Consider the following 18,902-nt stretch of genomic DNA (forward strand, 5'->3'; position numbering starts at 1 on the left):
TTGTCTCTGGCTTTTTTTCCTAAATATTATTTTGTGAGATTTATTTATGATGTTGAGTGAATTGACAGTTCACTAATTCTACTGCTGTACACTATTCTATTGTATGACTCTACCACTATTTGTTTCTAGCTTTTACCTTTTACGGATAAAGATGTTAAAAACATGCTTGTAACAATAGAATTCACATTAGCACCTCCAAAAAATGAAATACTTAGGCATAAATCTAACCAAATATATACAAGATCTATATGAGGGGAAACTACAAAACTCTGATGAAAGAAATAAAAAAGAAACAAATAATGGAAAGATATTCCATGTTCATGAATAGGAAGATTCAATATCACCAATACGTCTGTTCTTCCAAACTTGACCTATAAATTCAATGCAATACCAAACAAAACCCCAGCAAGTTATTTTGTGGATATCAACGAACTGATTCTAAAGTTTATATGGAGAGGCAAAAGACTCAGAATAGCCAACACAACACTGAAGGAGAAGAACAAAGTTGGAGGACTGAGGATGCTACCCAACTTGAAGACTTACCATAAAGCTACAATAATCAAAACAGTGTAGTATTGGTGAAAGAATAGACAAATAGATCAATGGATCAGAATACTGAGCCCCAAAACAGATCCCAATAAATACAGTCAACTGATCTTTGACAAAGAAGCAAAAGCAATACAACAGAGCAAAGGTAGTCACTTCAACAGATAGTGCTGGCACAACTGGACATCCACATGCAAAAAAATGAATCTAGACACAGACCTTACACATTTAAAAAAATTAACTTGAAATGAATCATAGACCTAAATGTAAAGCACAATGCTATCAAACTCCTAGAAGATGACATAGAAGAAAACTTAGATGACCTTGGATACTTGGATATGGTGATGCCTTTTTAGCTACATCACCAAAGGCATGATCCATGAAAGAAATAATTAAAATTAAAAACTTCTGCTCAGCAAAAGACAATGTCAAGAAGATTAAGACAACCCACAGAGTGGGTGAAAATATTTACAAAACATTTCCAAAAGACACATCTAATAAAGGATTGTTATCCAAAATATACAAGAACTCTTAAAACTCAACAATAAGAAAACAAACAACCCAACTAAAAAGTGGGCAAAAGACCTTAACAGACACCTCACCAGAGAAGAGACACAGATGGCAAACAAGCATATGAAAAGAAGCTCCACATCGGGGCTGGCCCAGTTGCGCAGAGGTTAACCCCGGATCCCTGAAGCATGTTCCACTTCAGGGATCTGGGTTTTCCCAGTTCTGATCCCAGGTGCGGACATGGCACCACTTGGCAAGCCATGCTGTGGAAGGCATCCCACATACAAAGTGGAGGAAGATGGGCACAGATGTTAGCTCAGGGCCAGTCTTCCTCAGCAAAAAGAGGAGGTTTGGCAGCAGATGTTTGGTCAGGGCTAATCTTCCTCACAAAAAAAAAAAAAAAAGAAAAGAAAAAGAAAAAGAAGCTCCACATCGTATGTCAACAGGGAAATGCAAATTAAAACAACAATGAGATATCACTACACACCTACTAGACTGGCCAAAATCCAGAACACTGACAACACCAAATGCTGACAAGGATGTGGAGCAACAGAAACTCTCACTGATTGCTGGTAGGAATGCAAAATGGTACAGCCACTTTAGAAGACAGTTTGGTGGTTTCTTACAAAACTTAAGATATTCTTACCATATGACCCAAAAATCACATTCCTTGATATTTACTCAAAAGAGTTGAAAACTTATGTCTACTCAAAAACCTGTACATGGATGTTTATAGTGTCCTTATTCATAATTGCCAAAACTTGGAAGCAACCAAGATGCCCTCCCGTAGGTGAATGGATAAACAAACTGTGGACATCCAGACAATGGAATACTATTCAGCACTAAAAAGAAATGAGCTATCAAGCCATGAAAAGCCATGGAGGAAACTTAAATGTGTATTACTAAGTAAAAGAAGCCAATCTGGAAAGGGTACACACTGTATGATTCCAACTATACAACGTTCTGAAAAAGGCAAAACTATGGAGATAGTAAAAAGATCAGTGGCTGGTTGGTAGGGGTTGGGTGGAGGGGAGGAGGGAAGAACAGATGGAGCACAAAGCATTTTTAGGGCAGTGAAACTACTCTGTATGATACCACAATGATGAATATATGTCATTATACGTTTGTCCAAACCCATAGAATGGACAACACCAAGAGTGAACTCTAATGTAAACTATGGACATCGGGTGGTTATGATGTGTCAATTTACATTCATCAGCATTAAAAAAAAGTGCCACTCTGCTAAGTGATGTTGATAATGGGACAGGCTATGCATGTGTGAGGGCAGGAGGTATATGGGAAATCTCTATACCTTCCTCTCAATTTTACTGCGAACCTAAAACTGGTAAAAAAAAAAATGAAGTCTAAAATAATAAAACAAAACAAAACAAAAAAATGCTTGCACATATCTATACACATTTCTGTTGAATATATACCTGGGAGTAGAACTGCTGAGTCACATGATATGCACATGTTCAGTTTTAGAAGACGACTGCCAAAGTTTTCCAACGTTGTTGGACCAATTTACATTCCAAGTAGTAATGTATATGAGCTCCAGTCGCTCAACATACTCACCAATACTTGTTATTGTCAGGGTTTTTTTTTCAATGTTAGACATTCTGTTGTAGAGAAACCTCATTGTAGATTTAACTTTAGCCTCCCTGATAACTAATGTTGCAAAGTACATTTTCATGTTTATTGGCTGTCTTCTTTTGTAACGTGCTGTTCCAGTATTTTGCCTGTATCTTAAATGGGGTTGTCTGTCTTCCAAATTTTTGTAGATGGTCTTTAATACATTCTCGACATGAGTCTTTTATAGGATATACATATTGAAAATATCTTCTCCAATCATTCTATGACTTGCTTTTCCACTCTCTTAATGGTATATTTTGCTAAAAATTATTTAATTTTAATGATGCCAAATGTATCAATCTTTTTCTTTTGTCATCAGTGTTCTGAGTCCAGTTTAAAAAGCTTTTCCTACCCCCAAGTTCTTGTACATATTCTTCTATGTTATCTCTGAGAAGTCGCCAATCTACCCAGAATTGATTCTGTAGACAGCGTACATTAGGGTCAAGATTCATATTTTCCAAATAGATATTCAATTGTTCCCAGAAATATTTGTTGAAAAGACCATCCTTTTCTCACAGAAATAGAATCCTTGTCATAAATCAGTTGGCCTGTATATGCATGTACTTTCTGGACTCTCTCTATTGTGTTTCATTAGTTTATTTTTCCATTTTTGTGAAATACCACATTGTCTTAATACTTAACCTCGTGTAATACCATTGTCTTAACTGTGGCTTTATAATATGTTTGGAAATTCTCCAGCTTTGTTCTACCACAAGGGTTATCAGACTCAGCACTATTAACATTTAGGCTGGATACTTCTCTGTTGTGGGGAGTTGTCCTGTGCATTGACCTCTCTGTGATTTCCTTATTTCTGAGACATTGGTCCTTCAAATCCTGTTGCCTTGGTTGCTCTTGGGAACCTTCAAATATTGTTTTGTTCTGTTCTATTATATTTTATTCCGCTTTTATAATTACCCCTTGCAGGAAAGTCAATCTGAAACAAGCTTCTTCATAGCTAGGAGCAGGAGTTCTGGAACAGATTATTAACTTTTTGCCTAAGATTAAGTTTTGCATAACATGGTTTCAAATGGCTTTGACTTTCCCCAAATACCAAAAGAACATGTGTAAATAAAAACAAAAAGATGAATAAAGCATAGAGAAATGACAGGATCACTGAATCCTGACTTTTCTTCTGCAATGTCTAAAAGCCTATAAAACTGATATAATCTTGATAAGTATACTTATATACAATGATATAATACATTAGTGTGTTTAAGATCCTGTTTAAGGATCTACTGAGTTTGTCTTGTTTCCTTCTAATACTGGGGATGATTTACAAAAAGATATATACATCCACACAAAGCTCTTCTACCATAAATTGACTACATTTTGGATTTTCTTAAAAGATGGACTGCCTTATGGTTAGAATAATGGATACAGTTTACTGCCAAAGTTGATGACAGATAAAGCTTGTCATATGATCTATGTTGTTATACCTTTTTTTTATCTTGGCAGCATTTAAAAATCTGAGATTCAATTTATGTGCCCCAAATGGGTGAATTAATAGAATTACCAATGTTTTAATCTGTATGTGAAATGGTGATTTTATAGTCAAAATAGGCAATCAAGCATGGGAAAAAAATCATATTCTTACACTTGAGAGAAAATCTACACATTTATGGCAGACTTGCAACATGAGTGGTCTAGTGGCATTAGTAAGCAACACCACCTTTAGCTAGGTCATCATCCTTTTCAGAAATGGAAAATGTTCTTTTTTATATAGAGAAGTAAAAGGTCTTACTATTATTACCATAATATTACTTTTGACTAGGCATTCACTCTAACTTTTAAACTATGGTTACTTGCCTTTTAGGCCTTGCACAGGGATGAAAAGGGACATATTCTTTGCACTCTAACCATGTAAAGGCACCCCACAAGGGCACAAAGGGCTTTGGTGAATATATAAAACATGATTTTGAGAGCCAGTGTGTTAAATAGTGTCACAAACATTATTTCCAAAGGCATTTCTCATTTAAAAATTACCTGTAGAGCATTTTTTACTAGGTTGTGAAAGTTCATAATAATAATATCTTTCATTTATTTTATAGCCACAATATTTTCTTCCCTCATAAACATCTGATTTGATCAAACTTTTTGAGCATTCTTGACAGCTACAGTAAAATCTGATTTTTAAAAATGTTTTTAAAGACTGTTTTTAAACTTTCTAATACAAAAGAATTCCATTTAGCAATAAAATATTAATGACTTTCAACATTTGATGTAAAATATAGCTTGTAATCAAGTAATTCAAATAATTCAGTAATTACGTAATTTGGTTAAATAAAGCAATTAAATAATTTCATTAAAAAACACAAAAACTTGTCTTAAAGACTATAGTTATAAAACTTAAATTATATTTACATATAAATACATATATTTATACATATATGCATGCATGTGATAATTTAAATATATAATTTAATTTACACTTATAAAATCTAAATTGTATATATGTGATGTTTTTAAGTATATAGTATGTACATATATACATACATACATATGCGTGTATATGTATATACTATAAAAAACTGAGATAGGTTTAAAAGAAGACTCCTTAGCATGAATTATCTAGATTTTAATCTATTCTAATGATGAACGACTTTAATTTAGAGTTTTAGATTTCTTGTGAGATGTTAAATAATTTTTAAAAATCTTTTCCTGCTAAAACTGAAAACAATATAGAATTAATTTATAATTTTGTTTCTTAAACTTGTTTTTAAATGTCTATCATATAAACAGTATGACTCTTGCTGACTATTCTTAAAAGCAGGAGTAATTGCTGTAACTTATAAAATCACTACTTAAATTCAAACTAAATCAAGGAAAGAGAGAATTGGGAAGGTGACATGAGAGTTATTTGAAAAACAGATTTTGATTTAAGCAGCTTTCAGTAAGAATATCATTCATTCCAATTAATACAACTTTATGAAATAATACACAATCACACACACATTCTGAATAGTGACCAAAATATAACATATTCTTTGAGTTATTGGTGGATTTAGTACCTGCCTTCTCCAAACAAGCTGACTTCATAAAGGACCGAAAACACAAGAAACTCCCAAAAGAAGTCATGGGAGAGGCCGGCCCGTGGCTGAGTGGTTGAGTTTGCGGGCGCCGCTGGGGCAGCCCAGGGTTTCACTGGATCGGATCCTGGGCGTGGACACGGCACCGTTTGTCAGGCCACACTGAGGTGGCATCCCACATGCCACAACTGGAAGGACCCACAACTGAAAAAATACACAACTATGTACCGGGGCGCTTTGGGGAGGAAAAGGAAAAAATTTTTAAAAATCTTAAAAAAAAAAAAGTAAGTCACAGGAAAACAGAGTATGGAATTTTCCTATTTATCAAAATGAACATTCATTTGAGTTACACGTCTGGTTTATGCTGTAACAAAATTCAAGTGATAGAAAGATCACAATAAAATATTTCCCAAACAATGAAGTAATTAATGCAAGTTTTTAGAGATGCCTTCAAAATGCATTGCTCCTCTCCACTCCAAGAAGGATTTATTGAACCTAAATGTTTCAGTAATTTTTCACTTTTCTCTTTAATTGATTTTCACAATAACCAGATTACAGTCTTTGTAATATCCATTGTAGGAGGGAATAAATATGTGAAATTTAAAGCCTCACACCAGTAGCTTATTTCAGAATAATGTTCTTATTTTAAAGAATCCACGTAATTACAACTTTTACTTTGTTTTGAATGTTTAGAAAATCCAAACTTAACTTCTTAAAGAATATTTAAGCCACATTAATAAGATATATATATTTTAGAGGTAATGGAAATATTAAAAGTATTATGTGCTATTTTTCTCACGGCCTTTGTCAATCAGTGTCACTCTGACAATACACCAGCATGTATACCAGTAATGCCAAGCAATTAAAGACTTTCACATAAGAAATTTTCATAAGAGCAAATTCCAAATTTTCTCCCAGAATGAATATTCAGCTATGCAACAAAGTACTCTAAAAGTCTTCAGAGAAGAACATCTTTTATGTCTGGTTTCCAAATTTTGACTATGTTTTGCAACATTCACACATTAGTTTGTGCTGCTCTGGTCCTATGACGGCGATGAAATCTCACGTATTTTATAACTGCACAAAGCTCACAGACAAAAGCAAACTCAAAGCTGCTGGGATATTTGATGGAAGCACCGACCAATCTCCAGCACAGGCCCTGGAGACACACAGTCATTAACACCCTGGTTCTGTCCTCCCTCCCAGGGCACTGCCTTGGATCGACACTGTCATCACATCGTCCCACAGATTTCTCGTGGAAACGGGGAAATGGATAAACAGGAGGCCATACCAGAAGGGGCTCATCGGGGGCACTGGTGGAGAGCTCGGCAGATGCTGTGCGGACGGTGCTGAGTCCAGTGAGGGAAACATTCGAGAGCCTTCTCCGCCTCACACCACTGCAATTGTTGGGGATTTTAAATGCACATCTCTTATGGTAATTCAGGCCGCATCCTGAAAAGAGAAAGTCAAAATGACTTTTGTTCAACCATAAGTTAAAAGCTATTCTAGTATTAGTTCTAATTATAAATTTTCAAAAATGGTATTACTTCCATTTGTCTTGAGGCTATTTGGAAATTCAAATTTTCTTTTGAGCTTCTCCTGATTTCTTTTCCCAATCTGTAAGTAAGCTGGGTTTTGAATTCTGATTTTACTGGAGTGGCTCAGTAACTACCCTGGTCACCATTCTCTAAAATGTTTTCTGACATAATGGACTTGGGCTTTGAGAATCTAGCCACAAAATTCCAAAGAGAAGATCTGAGCCATTTTTACTGCCACAAGTTCTAATGTGGGTGGACACAGAGGAAAAATCAATCACAATACATCACAACTCTTGATCTACATTGATTTGAATTCTGGGTCCAAAGCTTGTTTGTCTACATGGCCTTGAACAAATTACTTCACCTCAGTTTTCCTGTCTGTAAAATGGGGTAATAACTACCTTGTAGAATTGTTAAGAAAATAGGTAAAATACCTCACAAGCCAAGTTCTGGCTTAAGAAAGAAATTTTGTTTTTAGTCTGTTGCCAAAATAACCAACACAAAAGAAACATATCCACACAATATAAAGGAAAAGACATGAGAATTAGGTTTCCCAGATCAGAGCAAATATGTTGAAGACAGGAAATGTAAAGAAAGGAACAGAATAGAATCCATGCACCCCAAAAAAAGGACCCTGGCAGACACTTGAGAGAAAGAAATCCTTGTTGTAGAGGGCACGATGCAAGCAGATTAACTCCAGCACTGCGTGACTTGGTTGGGGAAAGAAATACCTTACCTTCACATTTGAGGCCTTGACGCACCAACCCCCACAGCATCTCTCCACAGTGATCACAGAAAGCTGGAGCTCTGTACGAATGAACAAAGAGAGCGTGGGGACGGATCTGAAAGTCTTCAAAGGTAGCAGAAGCTGTAAAAATAATGTTGAAAAATAAGTTGAGTGGATACCCTGAGCTGTAGAAAATTAGTATGCAAGATAATTAATATGCAAGTATGGATATAACTCTCCAGGTGGAGTTAGGAACAATAAGATGCAACAGTGCTTGACTTTTAGCCACTAGACTCCATTCTTTCCAACCGTAGCCTGATAAGGGGTAACACAGCAACCCTCTCGCTTCTCTTCCTGCTTGCTGAAGTCTCAGGCCACTTTGAAAACAGCCAAAATGCTGGAAGAAAGCATGAATGAAGGGATGGCTCCAACACATTTACTTGATGTTACTAAAAAATATTTTGCTTTTTCTTTTCCTAAAATAAACCAGAAAGGAATTCAGAAACATCAAGGAAAAGGAAAAATTTGATGAACTGGATTTAAACAGATCAAAAGATGGTGTAGTACTTGAATATGACCATGAAGAGGTACCTTAGAAGGGCAGGGCTCCACTGGAAGACAGATGAGAAATCTGCACAGCCTTTTCTTGGGGAGAGAGAGTTGTTTGAACTCTCAAGGCAATACAACCAACCATTTAAATCATGACCTAAAAATCACCAGGCAGCTTTTTTACCGATATGCCAAACAGAGGGACTGAATACACACATTGGTGGATTCCAGTCCACTCTTTGAGAAAAACACTTTAGCAAATCATATTCATGCTGTAGAGCACCTTGTTGTTATTGGTTATTGTTACGTATTCTATACAATATTCATGTAGAGTACCGAAATTCATTATTGTTTTTTTCTTCTTCTCCCCAAAGCCCTCCAGTACGAAGTTATATATTCTAGTTGTAGGTCCTTCTAGTTCTGCTATGTGGGATGCCACCTCAGCATGGCTTCATGAGCAGTGCTAGGTTTGCACCCAGGATCCGAACAAGCGAAACTCTGGGCCATCGAAGCAGAATGCATGAACTTAACCACTCAGCCACGGGGCCGGCCCTTCATTATTTTTTTAAATTATACTTTCCCACGTGATATTTTTTTTTTTATGTTACAAAAGGAATTCACGCCTTCCTTGTTGTTCAAATCAAGAAGTAGAAAGGTGTAGAAAATTGAAAGTGAAAGACCACCCTTTTGTCCAAAATTCTAACGGATAGGGGTGTATTTTTCTAGACCTGTCTGCACACAGAGCCTGATGGTGAGGCTGCCCAGTACAGTCCAAAGCGTGCTGACCCAGGAGCAAGCAGAGCTGGAGGAAGCTTTGCCATTGCCAGGAGTGACACCTCACTTCATCATCAGGAGCCTCAGTTTCTCATACATCAAAAGAGAAAGTCTGACTGATGGTGACTTCCCTGGGCCCTTCAAGTTTAAACTTCCATTAACGGTAGCACAAAACCATGTGCACTTGATTTCACCAGGTTTTATTTAAAGAGAACTTGGGGGGAAATTTAGGCCTTCAATATATTCTTCTATTCTGTCTTCTTCTCTCTTCCTCCTGTTTGTCTTCTTGCCTTATTTTTTCAACACATATTTGTTAAGCACCTTCAGTATTGCCAATGGCACACTGCCAGGGACAGAGATCTAAAGATGAGTAAGATATCTTTGCAGAGCCCATCAGAAGCAGGAAAGACAGATAAAACCAAATAAAGAAAAAACACTACAAGAACTATAAAATAACTTCTAAGGTTCAAAGAACCTGGGAAATGGAGCCAAAGTCACACAGATACTAAACGAGAACTAGGACTACAACCCACAGGTGTTTTGGCCCCCAACCCATTGTCCTTTTCATCAACCAGTGTTACATCTCATCTTCCCTAACACTGCCCAAAGAGTTATATCTAATAGCCCCATGAAGTGGGGAATAAACATTCGCCATCTTCCTGTTGGTGCCTTAGAGAGCAGGCTATCAGCTAACAAATCACTCCCTGAGTGCACTTATGAAATGCTTACCATGTTAACTCAAGTATGCAAGGTGTGACAGAGTGAATGCTGAAAATGTAGGCAATTCATCGCTGCTAGGGAGGTGTCCAAAACTGTGAGGACAACTTTGAGGGTATCACATCCCTCAGGGCAAGTGATAATAGAACACGCAGGAAAGGGAATCGCTTCTACCATGAAGAATATTATTGATGGTTCCAAAGACATATAACTGGACCATAATAGGACATTAAAAATTTTAATGGGTTTGTTTTTCCTTGAATCTTGAATAAAAAGCACTTTATTCCAAATTAATGTGCTTTATTGCAAGTCACCTATCAACTTATTAATTATTTTTACTCAGTTGGAAAGATAATGAAAATAATAACAAGAATAACAAAGATTTCTTGAGCTCCTACAATATATTGGACACTACGCTAAGACTTTTAACGTGGGAAGAAGGAATTGATCAGAGAACTCCAGCCAAATGACCACGCACCAGCACGGCCCACAAGGACTCCTGACCAGCATGAATATTCCTCATAAACAGGAGTTCAACTGAAATAAGACTGGGAAATTGCATATTATGTTTCTCACTTCGAGATTCACAATATTATGGTTAATGCTTATTCTAAGTAAATCAGTAAAGAGGTATGATTTGGGTACCAATCATCTACTTTCGTGGTTTGGTCAAAATGTGTCTAATTTGGGGAATGCTAAATCCTCTTTAAAATTGGGCTCTCAGACTCATGGATAAGATTTGTTTTTAAAACATCAAAGAAAATACTTTGTGCCAACCATTATCTCCTAGCTTCTTTGTCTCCCCCCTAAAAAAGCCATCCTTTAGGACCAAATAGCTATAATACTATGACAGCAATTAGTTGAATAATTACCGTAGTTTTCAAAATAAGGAACGTTAGAATTTGATAATACTAATACCAAGCTGCGTTCAGATATTTTTTGAATTAATCAGAAAGAATAGAAATAATTAAACTAAAGATTTTCAATGACCAAGTTCCCCCCCCCCGCCACCATTTATATCAGGCAAGTTTGTTTTTTCTCTTGTTGAAGGGGATTAACATTCATAAGCTGTTAGCACCCTTGACTTATGTTTAAATGCCATTTTCTAAAGTTCAATTTTAATATTCTCCTGTTAATTTTAGAATAATTAAATACATTTTTAAAATAAAACTACCAAGTGTGGTGAGGTTTTCCATCCATTTGAAATCAAAGCACAACATCCATTCATTATGAATTTCCCTGTTCTGCACCCTGGGGGAAATCAGCATCAGCTGAGTGTATGCATGCCATCTCGTCTAATCACAAAATTGCACTTCAGAGAGAATCACTTAGCACAGGAAAACAAAGTGAATGCTGTAATTCCATTTCACTTAAGTTTTGGAATCAAAATGGACAGATAAGAATAGAAATATTAAAGTGTCTAGAGATTCCAAGAGAGGAACAATGTGCTATCTGTCAGTCTGTCATAATCAATCAGCCGACCTAAATTAAAGCCATATGACAAGGCTACAAACTAAACACAATGGGCCCCTTAGAGTGGTATTTGTATCTCTTTGATTTGCACTATTCACAGTCTATTGTTATACTCCAGTGTGCAAGAGAGGAGAAAATGACAGGCTTTCCTTAGTCATCGAGCATTTGAAACAGGTAATTGAGCCAAAAACTCTAAGATAATCAGTAGTTCTTTTAAGGTTCATTATAAATTGTTGCACAAAATGGAATAAACTGTTTGGTTAGCAGCACAGAAGAAATGAGGCTTCTAAAGCAAAATAAATAATCTCTGAAGGTCAAAATTATTTGCATAATAGAATAAAATAATGTCAGATCCTCCAAGATTTTCAGTAATTTTTTTAACTGGTAATTTTGGCAATTTGGGAGAAGCATTAACTCTTTCTAGCATAGACAAGTTGGGACAGATATAATAAGAAAAAAAGGTTAACACATTGCAAGTATCATCTCATTCAATTTTTCACAAGCAATCTATGAAGTAGATATTACTATTGTTCCTATTTTACAGATGAGAAAACTGAGTCTCAGAGAAATCAAGGTAACACAGGATCTTGATTCAGACAGTCCTCACACCTCAGCCACTAAGAATCAAATTATCATATTTCTCTGACTATTAAACATTCTGGATTATAAACTGCATTTTGATTTTATGAATCACTAGGAAAGATTTGAAAAACACTGCAAGTAAATACAAGGCCCAACCTTTGTAAGATGCAGCCTTATCTCAGAGATGCAAAAAATACTGGAGGGAACAAAAGAGTCCATGAAATAATGTACAGAATGAAATTAATTCAGTTCATGATCAAAAATCCTTTTAACGTGCTTTCTGCATGGACTCCATTTTTTGAAATCCTTCCTCTTCCAAACAAACTGGAGTGAGTAACAATAACTGGTTTTTAATTTTTACAGAAATCAAAGGTAATGCATAACCACAGCCAATCGGAGCTTTGTGTCCACATGATAACCAGCGTCATCACATTCAACTGATAAGTCTGGCCAAAAGCAAAACATTATGAAGCTTTTTAAAGCTCTTAAGATTTGTCGTAGATAAATTTGCTTTTTCCTTAACCTCTGGAATATTGAAAATAGCTTCTGGATACCACTTCACCCACATAAATACACATACTTATCAGTTTTCAGGTATTCTGTGGATAAGAAACTATGCCTACTTTTAACATCCTACCATTCATCCATACACATACATAATGGATATACATAAATAATCCTCTGCTCCCTGAGATCTTTCATTGGTGGAATGATGACTACTCACAAATCAGTTCATTATATTTGTGAATATTTCCAATAATTAGAAAGGCTTCTTATACTGAGCCCCAAACACTCCTCTGTAACTTATACAGGTGGTGACAGTTCTAAAAGCAAGCATGTAAAATTAAGACACATCATGTCTTTCTCAAATCAGTGCATGTAGGCCAAGTGGTCCTAATACCTTCAAGCATGTAGTTGATTTATGTTATGCTTTAATAATATATCTAAAACCTACTAGGTAATATAGCACAAATATAGTGATAAAGAATAATAAAATGATAAGGAATAGTATCCATTATTGAGGGTTTTAGGTCAAAATCAAGATGACAGATTCATAAATAATGAAAATACAAAATGCAGGGATGGAAACACAAAAGAAAGCCTGACTAAGACCGCCTGGTCTCTCAGGGAAAGCTTCATCAAGGAGGGACATCCTGGGACAGAATCTGGAAGGATGAAGAGTATTCTGAAAAGCAGGGAAAGGGATAGAGAAAAGAGGGAACATTTTTATATAGTCTGATTTTATTTAATTAGAGATAATTTATAGGATTATCTATAGATTTCTTTATAATTATAATTATGGTGGGTTCTTGACACTTCACCATCTTTGGTGCACCGTAGGACAGTTAGCAAGAGTGACTCCAAATTATCCGTGAGGCAAGTAACTGAGAGATGACAACAGATCATTTCCATGCCCCTGTGGTCCAGACTTGTGACAGTGCTTGTTAAATTAACCCTACACATGTGTACTTCCCTCCCCCTCCACCCAATATACACATACCTACACCCTGAGGCTAGTCATTTCTTTCTGCTTCTCCAATGGTACCAGTCCTTTCAAGTCATGTTTGTACCAGATTCTCCCTTCATGCAAACATTGTCCAAATTAATCACACATTTCACATTTTTGTTATACCTGGAGACATCTAGCATTGGGAAGACCCCAAGGCTCTCCAGTGATAAGAACATCACACACATTTTTCTTGAGATATTTGCAATAGCATCTTTCAGATGGGTGAAGAAAAAGAGATGGAAATTTCCATTTTTGACTCACATCTGACCAGAAAAACATTAGTGAGGTGCAATGATGGGAATTTGGGAGGCTGTGAATATATCATCCCAAAGATGACAGCAGCCAAGAGAAAAATCATAAAATGTATTTAGATATGTTGATTACGCAGTTCATAAAGTTCTGGAAAAATATTTTATAAGTCCATGGCCAAAGACGTAAAAAAAATATGGCTCCAAGAGGAATAAAAAAGTCTCACAAGCCAGATTGATAGCATAACAACAAGTTACCCTAATTAGGAGGAAAAGGGGATGGTATCTAGAGAAGATGACGTAACAACTCTCTGATAAGCACAGATTGAGAGAGAATACATCAACTACAGAAAGAGCAGCAGAGTCAGGGTGAAGGCACACAGTGACTCTGGCCAGTCACCCTGATAAGAACCATTCTAAGAAGACTAAAAGACGGAAAAAAACCGAAGCTTTGAAAAAGCTGAAACAGAACAAAAGGCCTTTTAGCTGTGTTATATATGGAAAGAATGAGGCAGAGATAGGCCTGAACCATGGAAAAAAATACTTTAATGTTAACTGACAAAACAGAAAAAGCTAAACTATTCGCTTGTAGTTTTGATTCTATCTTTTCTAGAAGTGGATTATCCTCAAACTGAAAAAAAGAAAAAAGGGAAAAACAAATATACTTGAGAAAGAAATGGGGATGAACAAAGATTATCTAAGACGGTTACATGAACTGTTTTCAATAAGCCTAAACGACTTACGCATAAGATCTCAAAAATTCACTTTTATCTTAAGAAGACATCTCCCTAAACATTCTAACAGAATCTTATTTGGCTTAATGAAATTATTCTAAAGGCTTTCTGTAAGAAAAATAGAACATATTCTGATAAGAATGGAAAAGTTAAAAGGAGAATAATAATGAAATTCAGCCCTATTTGACGTCAAAATATTCTATAGAATTACGATATTTAAAAATATGTTGTGGTTGTGTAAGAAAAAAGAGAGATCAATAGGACAGATCTGACAACACAGAAATCCACCCAATGTATGAATTTAAAATATGATAGAAGAGAGATCACAAATCAATAAAGAACGGAAACACTATTTAACAAATGGTTAACAATTAGCTACTTGGGGGAAAACACAATTTAGAAGCTTATCTCCTACTATCTAGATCTAGATAGCTACAGATATCTAAATATAGATATATATACCTCTCTCCATCTCTCCATGCTGATGGGTAAATTCCAAACCATACAAAAACTAGAGAGCAACAGAAGTGAATGCTTTTCAAATTTCTGGAGGAAAAATGACTTTAGAAAGTGACAGGAATTCATAAATCTCTAAAGTGATGGAAGAAATCGAATGGGAAAGATTCATTAGCATGATCATGTAGCAGGCACTACTGGTTGACTTGCAAAGAGCCATATAATAGTCTTTTATTTAGCATGGTTACAATAGGTTTATTTATAATAATTATATATGCCAGGTCACAGAAAGCTAATTATGCTTAATACTTCCAGGTATTTAGAATATAATTACTAACATTCATGAAGAGATCCCTATGCATTGTTAGATACCAGGCACGCAGGTGACAAGGCCTATGTTTGACAAGGAAAGTTCACATGTATTCATTCCTGCTCAGAAAGAAACAAATCCCCTCCTTTTTTTTTTTTTTTTTTTTTTTTTTTTTTATCTTTTTAACCAGAAGCAAGCAGCAGGACAGTAGGAGTATTTCATGGCAGGGCTAAACCCTGTTCCAGAAGTAGCCTAGGATCTGTTCATGAACTGGGAGGGTTAACAGCTAACACCTGAACCATCCTGTTTCCCTCCCAGGCAACTAAGTTCTATGACTGCTACAGAATATCTGCTCTGAAAGCAGCAACGCCTCCTGCCAGGAAGATGCTCCTGGGATGACACAGATACAAAATGAAGCTCTATGGGACTAAAGGAGGAGCTATAAGCTGGAGTTCTTTTATTCCATCCATCTTCACACTAAGAAGCTGGCCAAGAACACTCCCCTCAGTATACTTTTTGACCCTGCCATTACTGCCGTATGCTTCCCTGTCTTTCATACAAAGCTTTCCTTCTGTTTGGCATGCAGCTACCCCTCAGGTGGCTAACTCCTACCCATCCCACAGCTCAGCCGGGCATCACCTGCTCTGGGAAGCCTTCTGCCATCCACCTGCCCCCACCTGATATAAGCTGCCCTGTTCTGTTCTCAAAGGCTCTTAGGCACACTTTTATTATAAAACGTATCACTCTATCCTGCCACCCTTACTCCTTTATCTGTTCACACATTACATAGATTGCTGGAGGACAGAGATAGCACCTTCTCTGAGCTCATATGCACATATTAAGTAATCAATTAATGTCCTCAGTTGAAGAAATAAAGCAATGCCTTTAAACTCACATTGCTTGCCTGCTGTTCTAAGGTTCTACATTTTAAGTCCTAATAATCTGTAAATATAGTATTTCAAGTTCAAAGCAAAGCCCATCAGAATCATAACATGGATCACACTTTAAAAAGTGTCTGGCAATGCTTTCCAGGGAGGTCTTGCTAGTGCCATCTTACTCTACAGGCAGCGTGGTGCAGGTAGTGATGAAAAGCAGGGCCAGAGTGTCAGAGTATACCTGGGTTCCAACACTGCTCATGGTGAATGGGCGACCGTGGCTAAATCATTTCACTTCTCTCAACCTCAGTGCCCCTCTCTATTAAAGCAGCTTAGTGAAGCTCGCCTCGCTGGGCTGTGAGGAACACAAGTGATCAGCACAGTCCTTGGCATACCGTTGGTAGCTATCACAAAAATTTCTTAGCATAATGATTAACAGTATGCGCTTTGTAATCAGAAAGACCTGGGTTTGAATCCCAGTTATTATTAAATTTATAATTATTATTATTGTTATCATCATCAATACTAATAGAGGGAAATACTGCTTTTAAAGTCTATTCTGAATTTACAGCACTTAAAAAAACTAAGGGTTTTAAAAACTATTATTATATGTTCCCTCTACTACCTCATAAAGAATACATTTCCACTCCAGAGGAAATTGCTTTTCTATCCGCAGCTCTGGTTAACATTAATTAAATGGAGCTAAGTCCATAGGACTGTGTCTAGTTCCTTCTCTAAAACGAATCAATTAACAGCTGGGAATTGCAGTGGGGAGAGAAGGGTCACCACGTCCTGATGTGACTGAATGACAAATGCCACAGCTGGAAAGAGATTAGAGAGCATCTCAGGTCAAGAAAGAACATAAATGGTGGCCCCATGCGTCCAACATAGAGGAAAAAGAAAATTAAGTAAAAATGTCATGGAGTCAAATTCTAGCTAATGAGTGCAGGCTCTGCAGGCCCCCTGAATAGAGGGAAAGAAAGGTCAGGTCTGTTTCTTAGAAAGCTCCATCACATACAGGAGACTTCATACCTTTAAAAGGATAATGACCTCATTTACATGAGGAACACCAGCATACAAATTGCCCTTTAGACTACTTACAAAAGGCTTGTAGACAAAGGCTAGGTATGGTATTATACTGAAATGTTCTAATAGGCAGCAGGGTTTCTGGCGACAAATAGCATCACTGTTGTCAAATACATTTGCACGTAGAGACATCAAGTCGAGATCCTATACGCTTTGCTTCAAGTTTCTTTAAATCTCACTATACTTTTCATAAAAACAGATGCTTACTTTTCATTCACAAACAGCAAAACCCTTAAAAGCTGTGAAATCTGCCGGGTATTCCTACTCCAGAAGAAGTAACAGTTCAATGACAGCTAAATTCAATTCAGTGCCTCTGACCAGGCGCCTGCTGTGGGCAGGAATTGTTCTGGCTGCTGCTCAGGGGGCCGGAGTTCAGAAAAGGGAACTTGCAGCTGAGCGACTCCCCTCACTCTTTTTGCAGAATCAGGCTGATTGATTCAGTTGGTCCACTCTGGTTCATCAGAATAGGAGCTTTATTAATTGAAAATCTGAGTTTATGCTTTTTAGCCAGGTTTATTGAGGTATCATTTACATAAAGTAAAATCCACCTTTTTTGTGTACAGTTTTGACAAACACATACAGTTGCGTTACCAATAGCATAATCGAGATATGGAACTATTTTATCAACCCTTCCCAAATTCCCCTGTGCACCTTTGTATATAAACTCTTCCCCAACCCCAACCCCTGGCAACCACTGACTTATTTTCTGTCCGTTTTCCACAATGTCATATAAATGTAGCCCTTGAGGCTAGCTTCTTCCAGCACAACGCATTTGAAATTCATCCACCTTGTGTGCATCATTCCTTTTTATTGCTGAATTGTATTCCACTTGGTTGACACGCCACAGTTTGCTTATCCATTCACCAGTTGAACCCTTTCAACAGAGCATCAGTTTACTCATTCACAGGGCATGAGGACCAAGGGTCATGCTGGGACTGAGGATAGCGGGGATCTGGGGTCCAGAGCCCCAGGTTCCAATGGGGAGGTAGACGTGGAAAGGAACGTTTATTTGTGATGTGTACAGGCCATTCACATGGGAACTTTACTGTTGAAAACAATTTCCTTTTTACAACACTGGACAGCATATGACTTTTAGAGTGAGATAAAGTGACTCCACTGCTGTTACCATCTACCACTTATAAGCTGCAGGATCTCTCTGTACCTCATTTCCCTCATCTTTGAAACGGGTATAATTATTAACTCAAAGAATAGTTTCATAATCCTTGCAATGAGAAAACACTTAAAAATAACAGCATCATACTTTGCACTACACTGGGGTAGTACACAAAATATAGTAACACAGGGTAGACTTCTTCTCAAATATGTACATGTAGATTAATAATAATCTTCTGTTTTTGCACCATTTGCAAAAATTAACTCAAAGTAGATCACAGACTAAACTATAAATATAAAACCTAAACTATAAAACTTCTAGAAGAAACCTCAGAAAAAATGCTTATGACCTTGATTTAGGCAAAGATGTCTTAGTTACAACATCAAAAATATAACTCACTTTTCAAAATTGATAGACTTTATCAAAATTAAAACTTCTGGTCTTTGAAAGACTGGTTAAGGAAATGAAGAAAAAAGCTACAATCTGGGAGAAAAC

At 36.7% G+C, this 18,902-nt stretch overlaps 1 protein-coding gene across 2 annotated transcripts in view; it reads right to left on the bottom strand.

Moving 5' to 3' along the window:
* PRKD1 (protein kinase D1) overlaps positions 1–18,902 on the bottom strand; it is a 286,730-nt gene that overhangs the window by 66,043 nt on the left and 201,785 nt on the right. For both annotated transcript variants that reach the window (XM_070628547.1, XM_008521900.2), the window contains exons 3-4: positions 7,989–8,120; positions 7,006–7,166 (exon numbers count right to left, since the gene is read on the bottom strand). In XM_070628547.1, the coding sequence (XP_070484648.1) occupies positions 7,006–7,166; positions 7,989–8,120 (293 nt within the window). The remainder of the gene's footprint in view (positions 1–7,005; positions 7,167–7,988; positions 8,121–18,902) is intronic.

This window comes from Equus przewalskii, chromosome 1 (assembly GCF_037783145.1).
Source record: "Equus przewalskii isolate Varuska chromosome 1, EquPr2, whole genome shotgun sequence".
Lineage (NCBI taxonomy): Eukaryota > Metazoa > Chordata > Mammalia > Perissodactyla > Equidae > Equus > Equus przewalskii.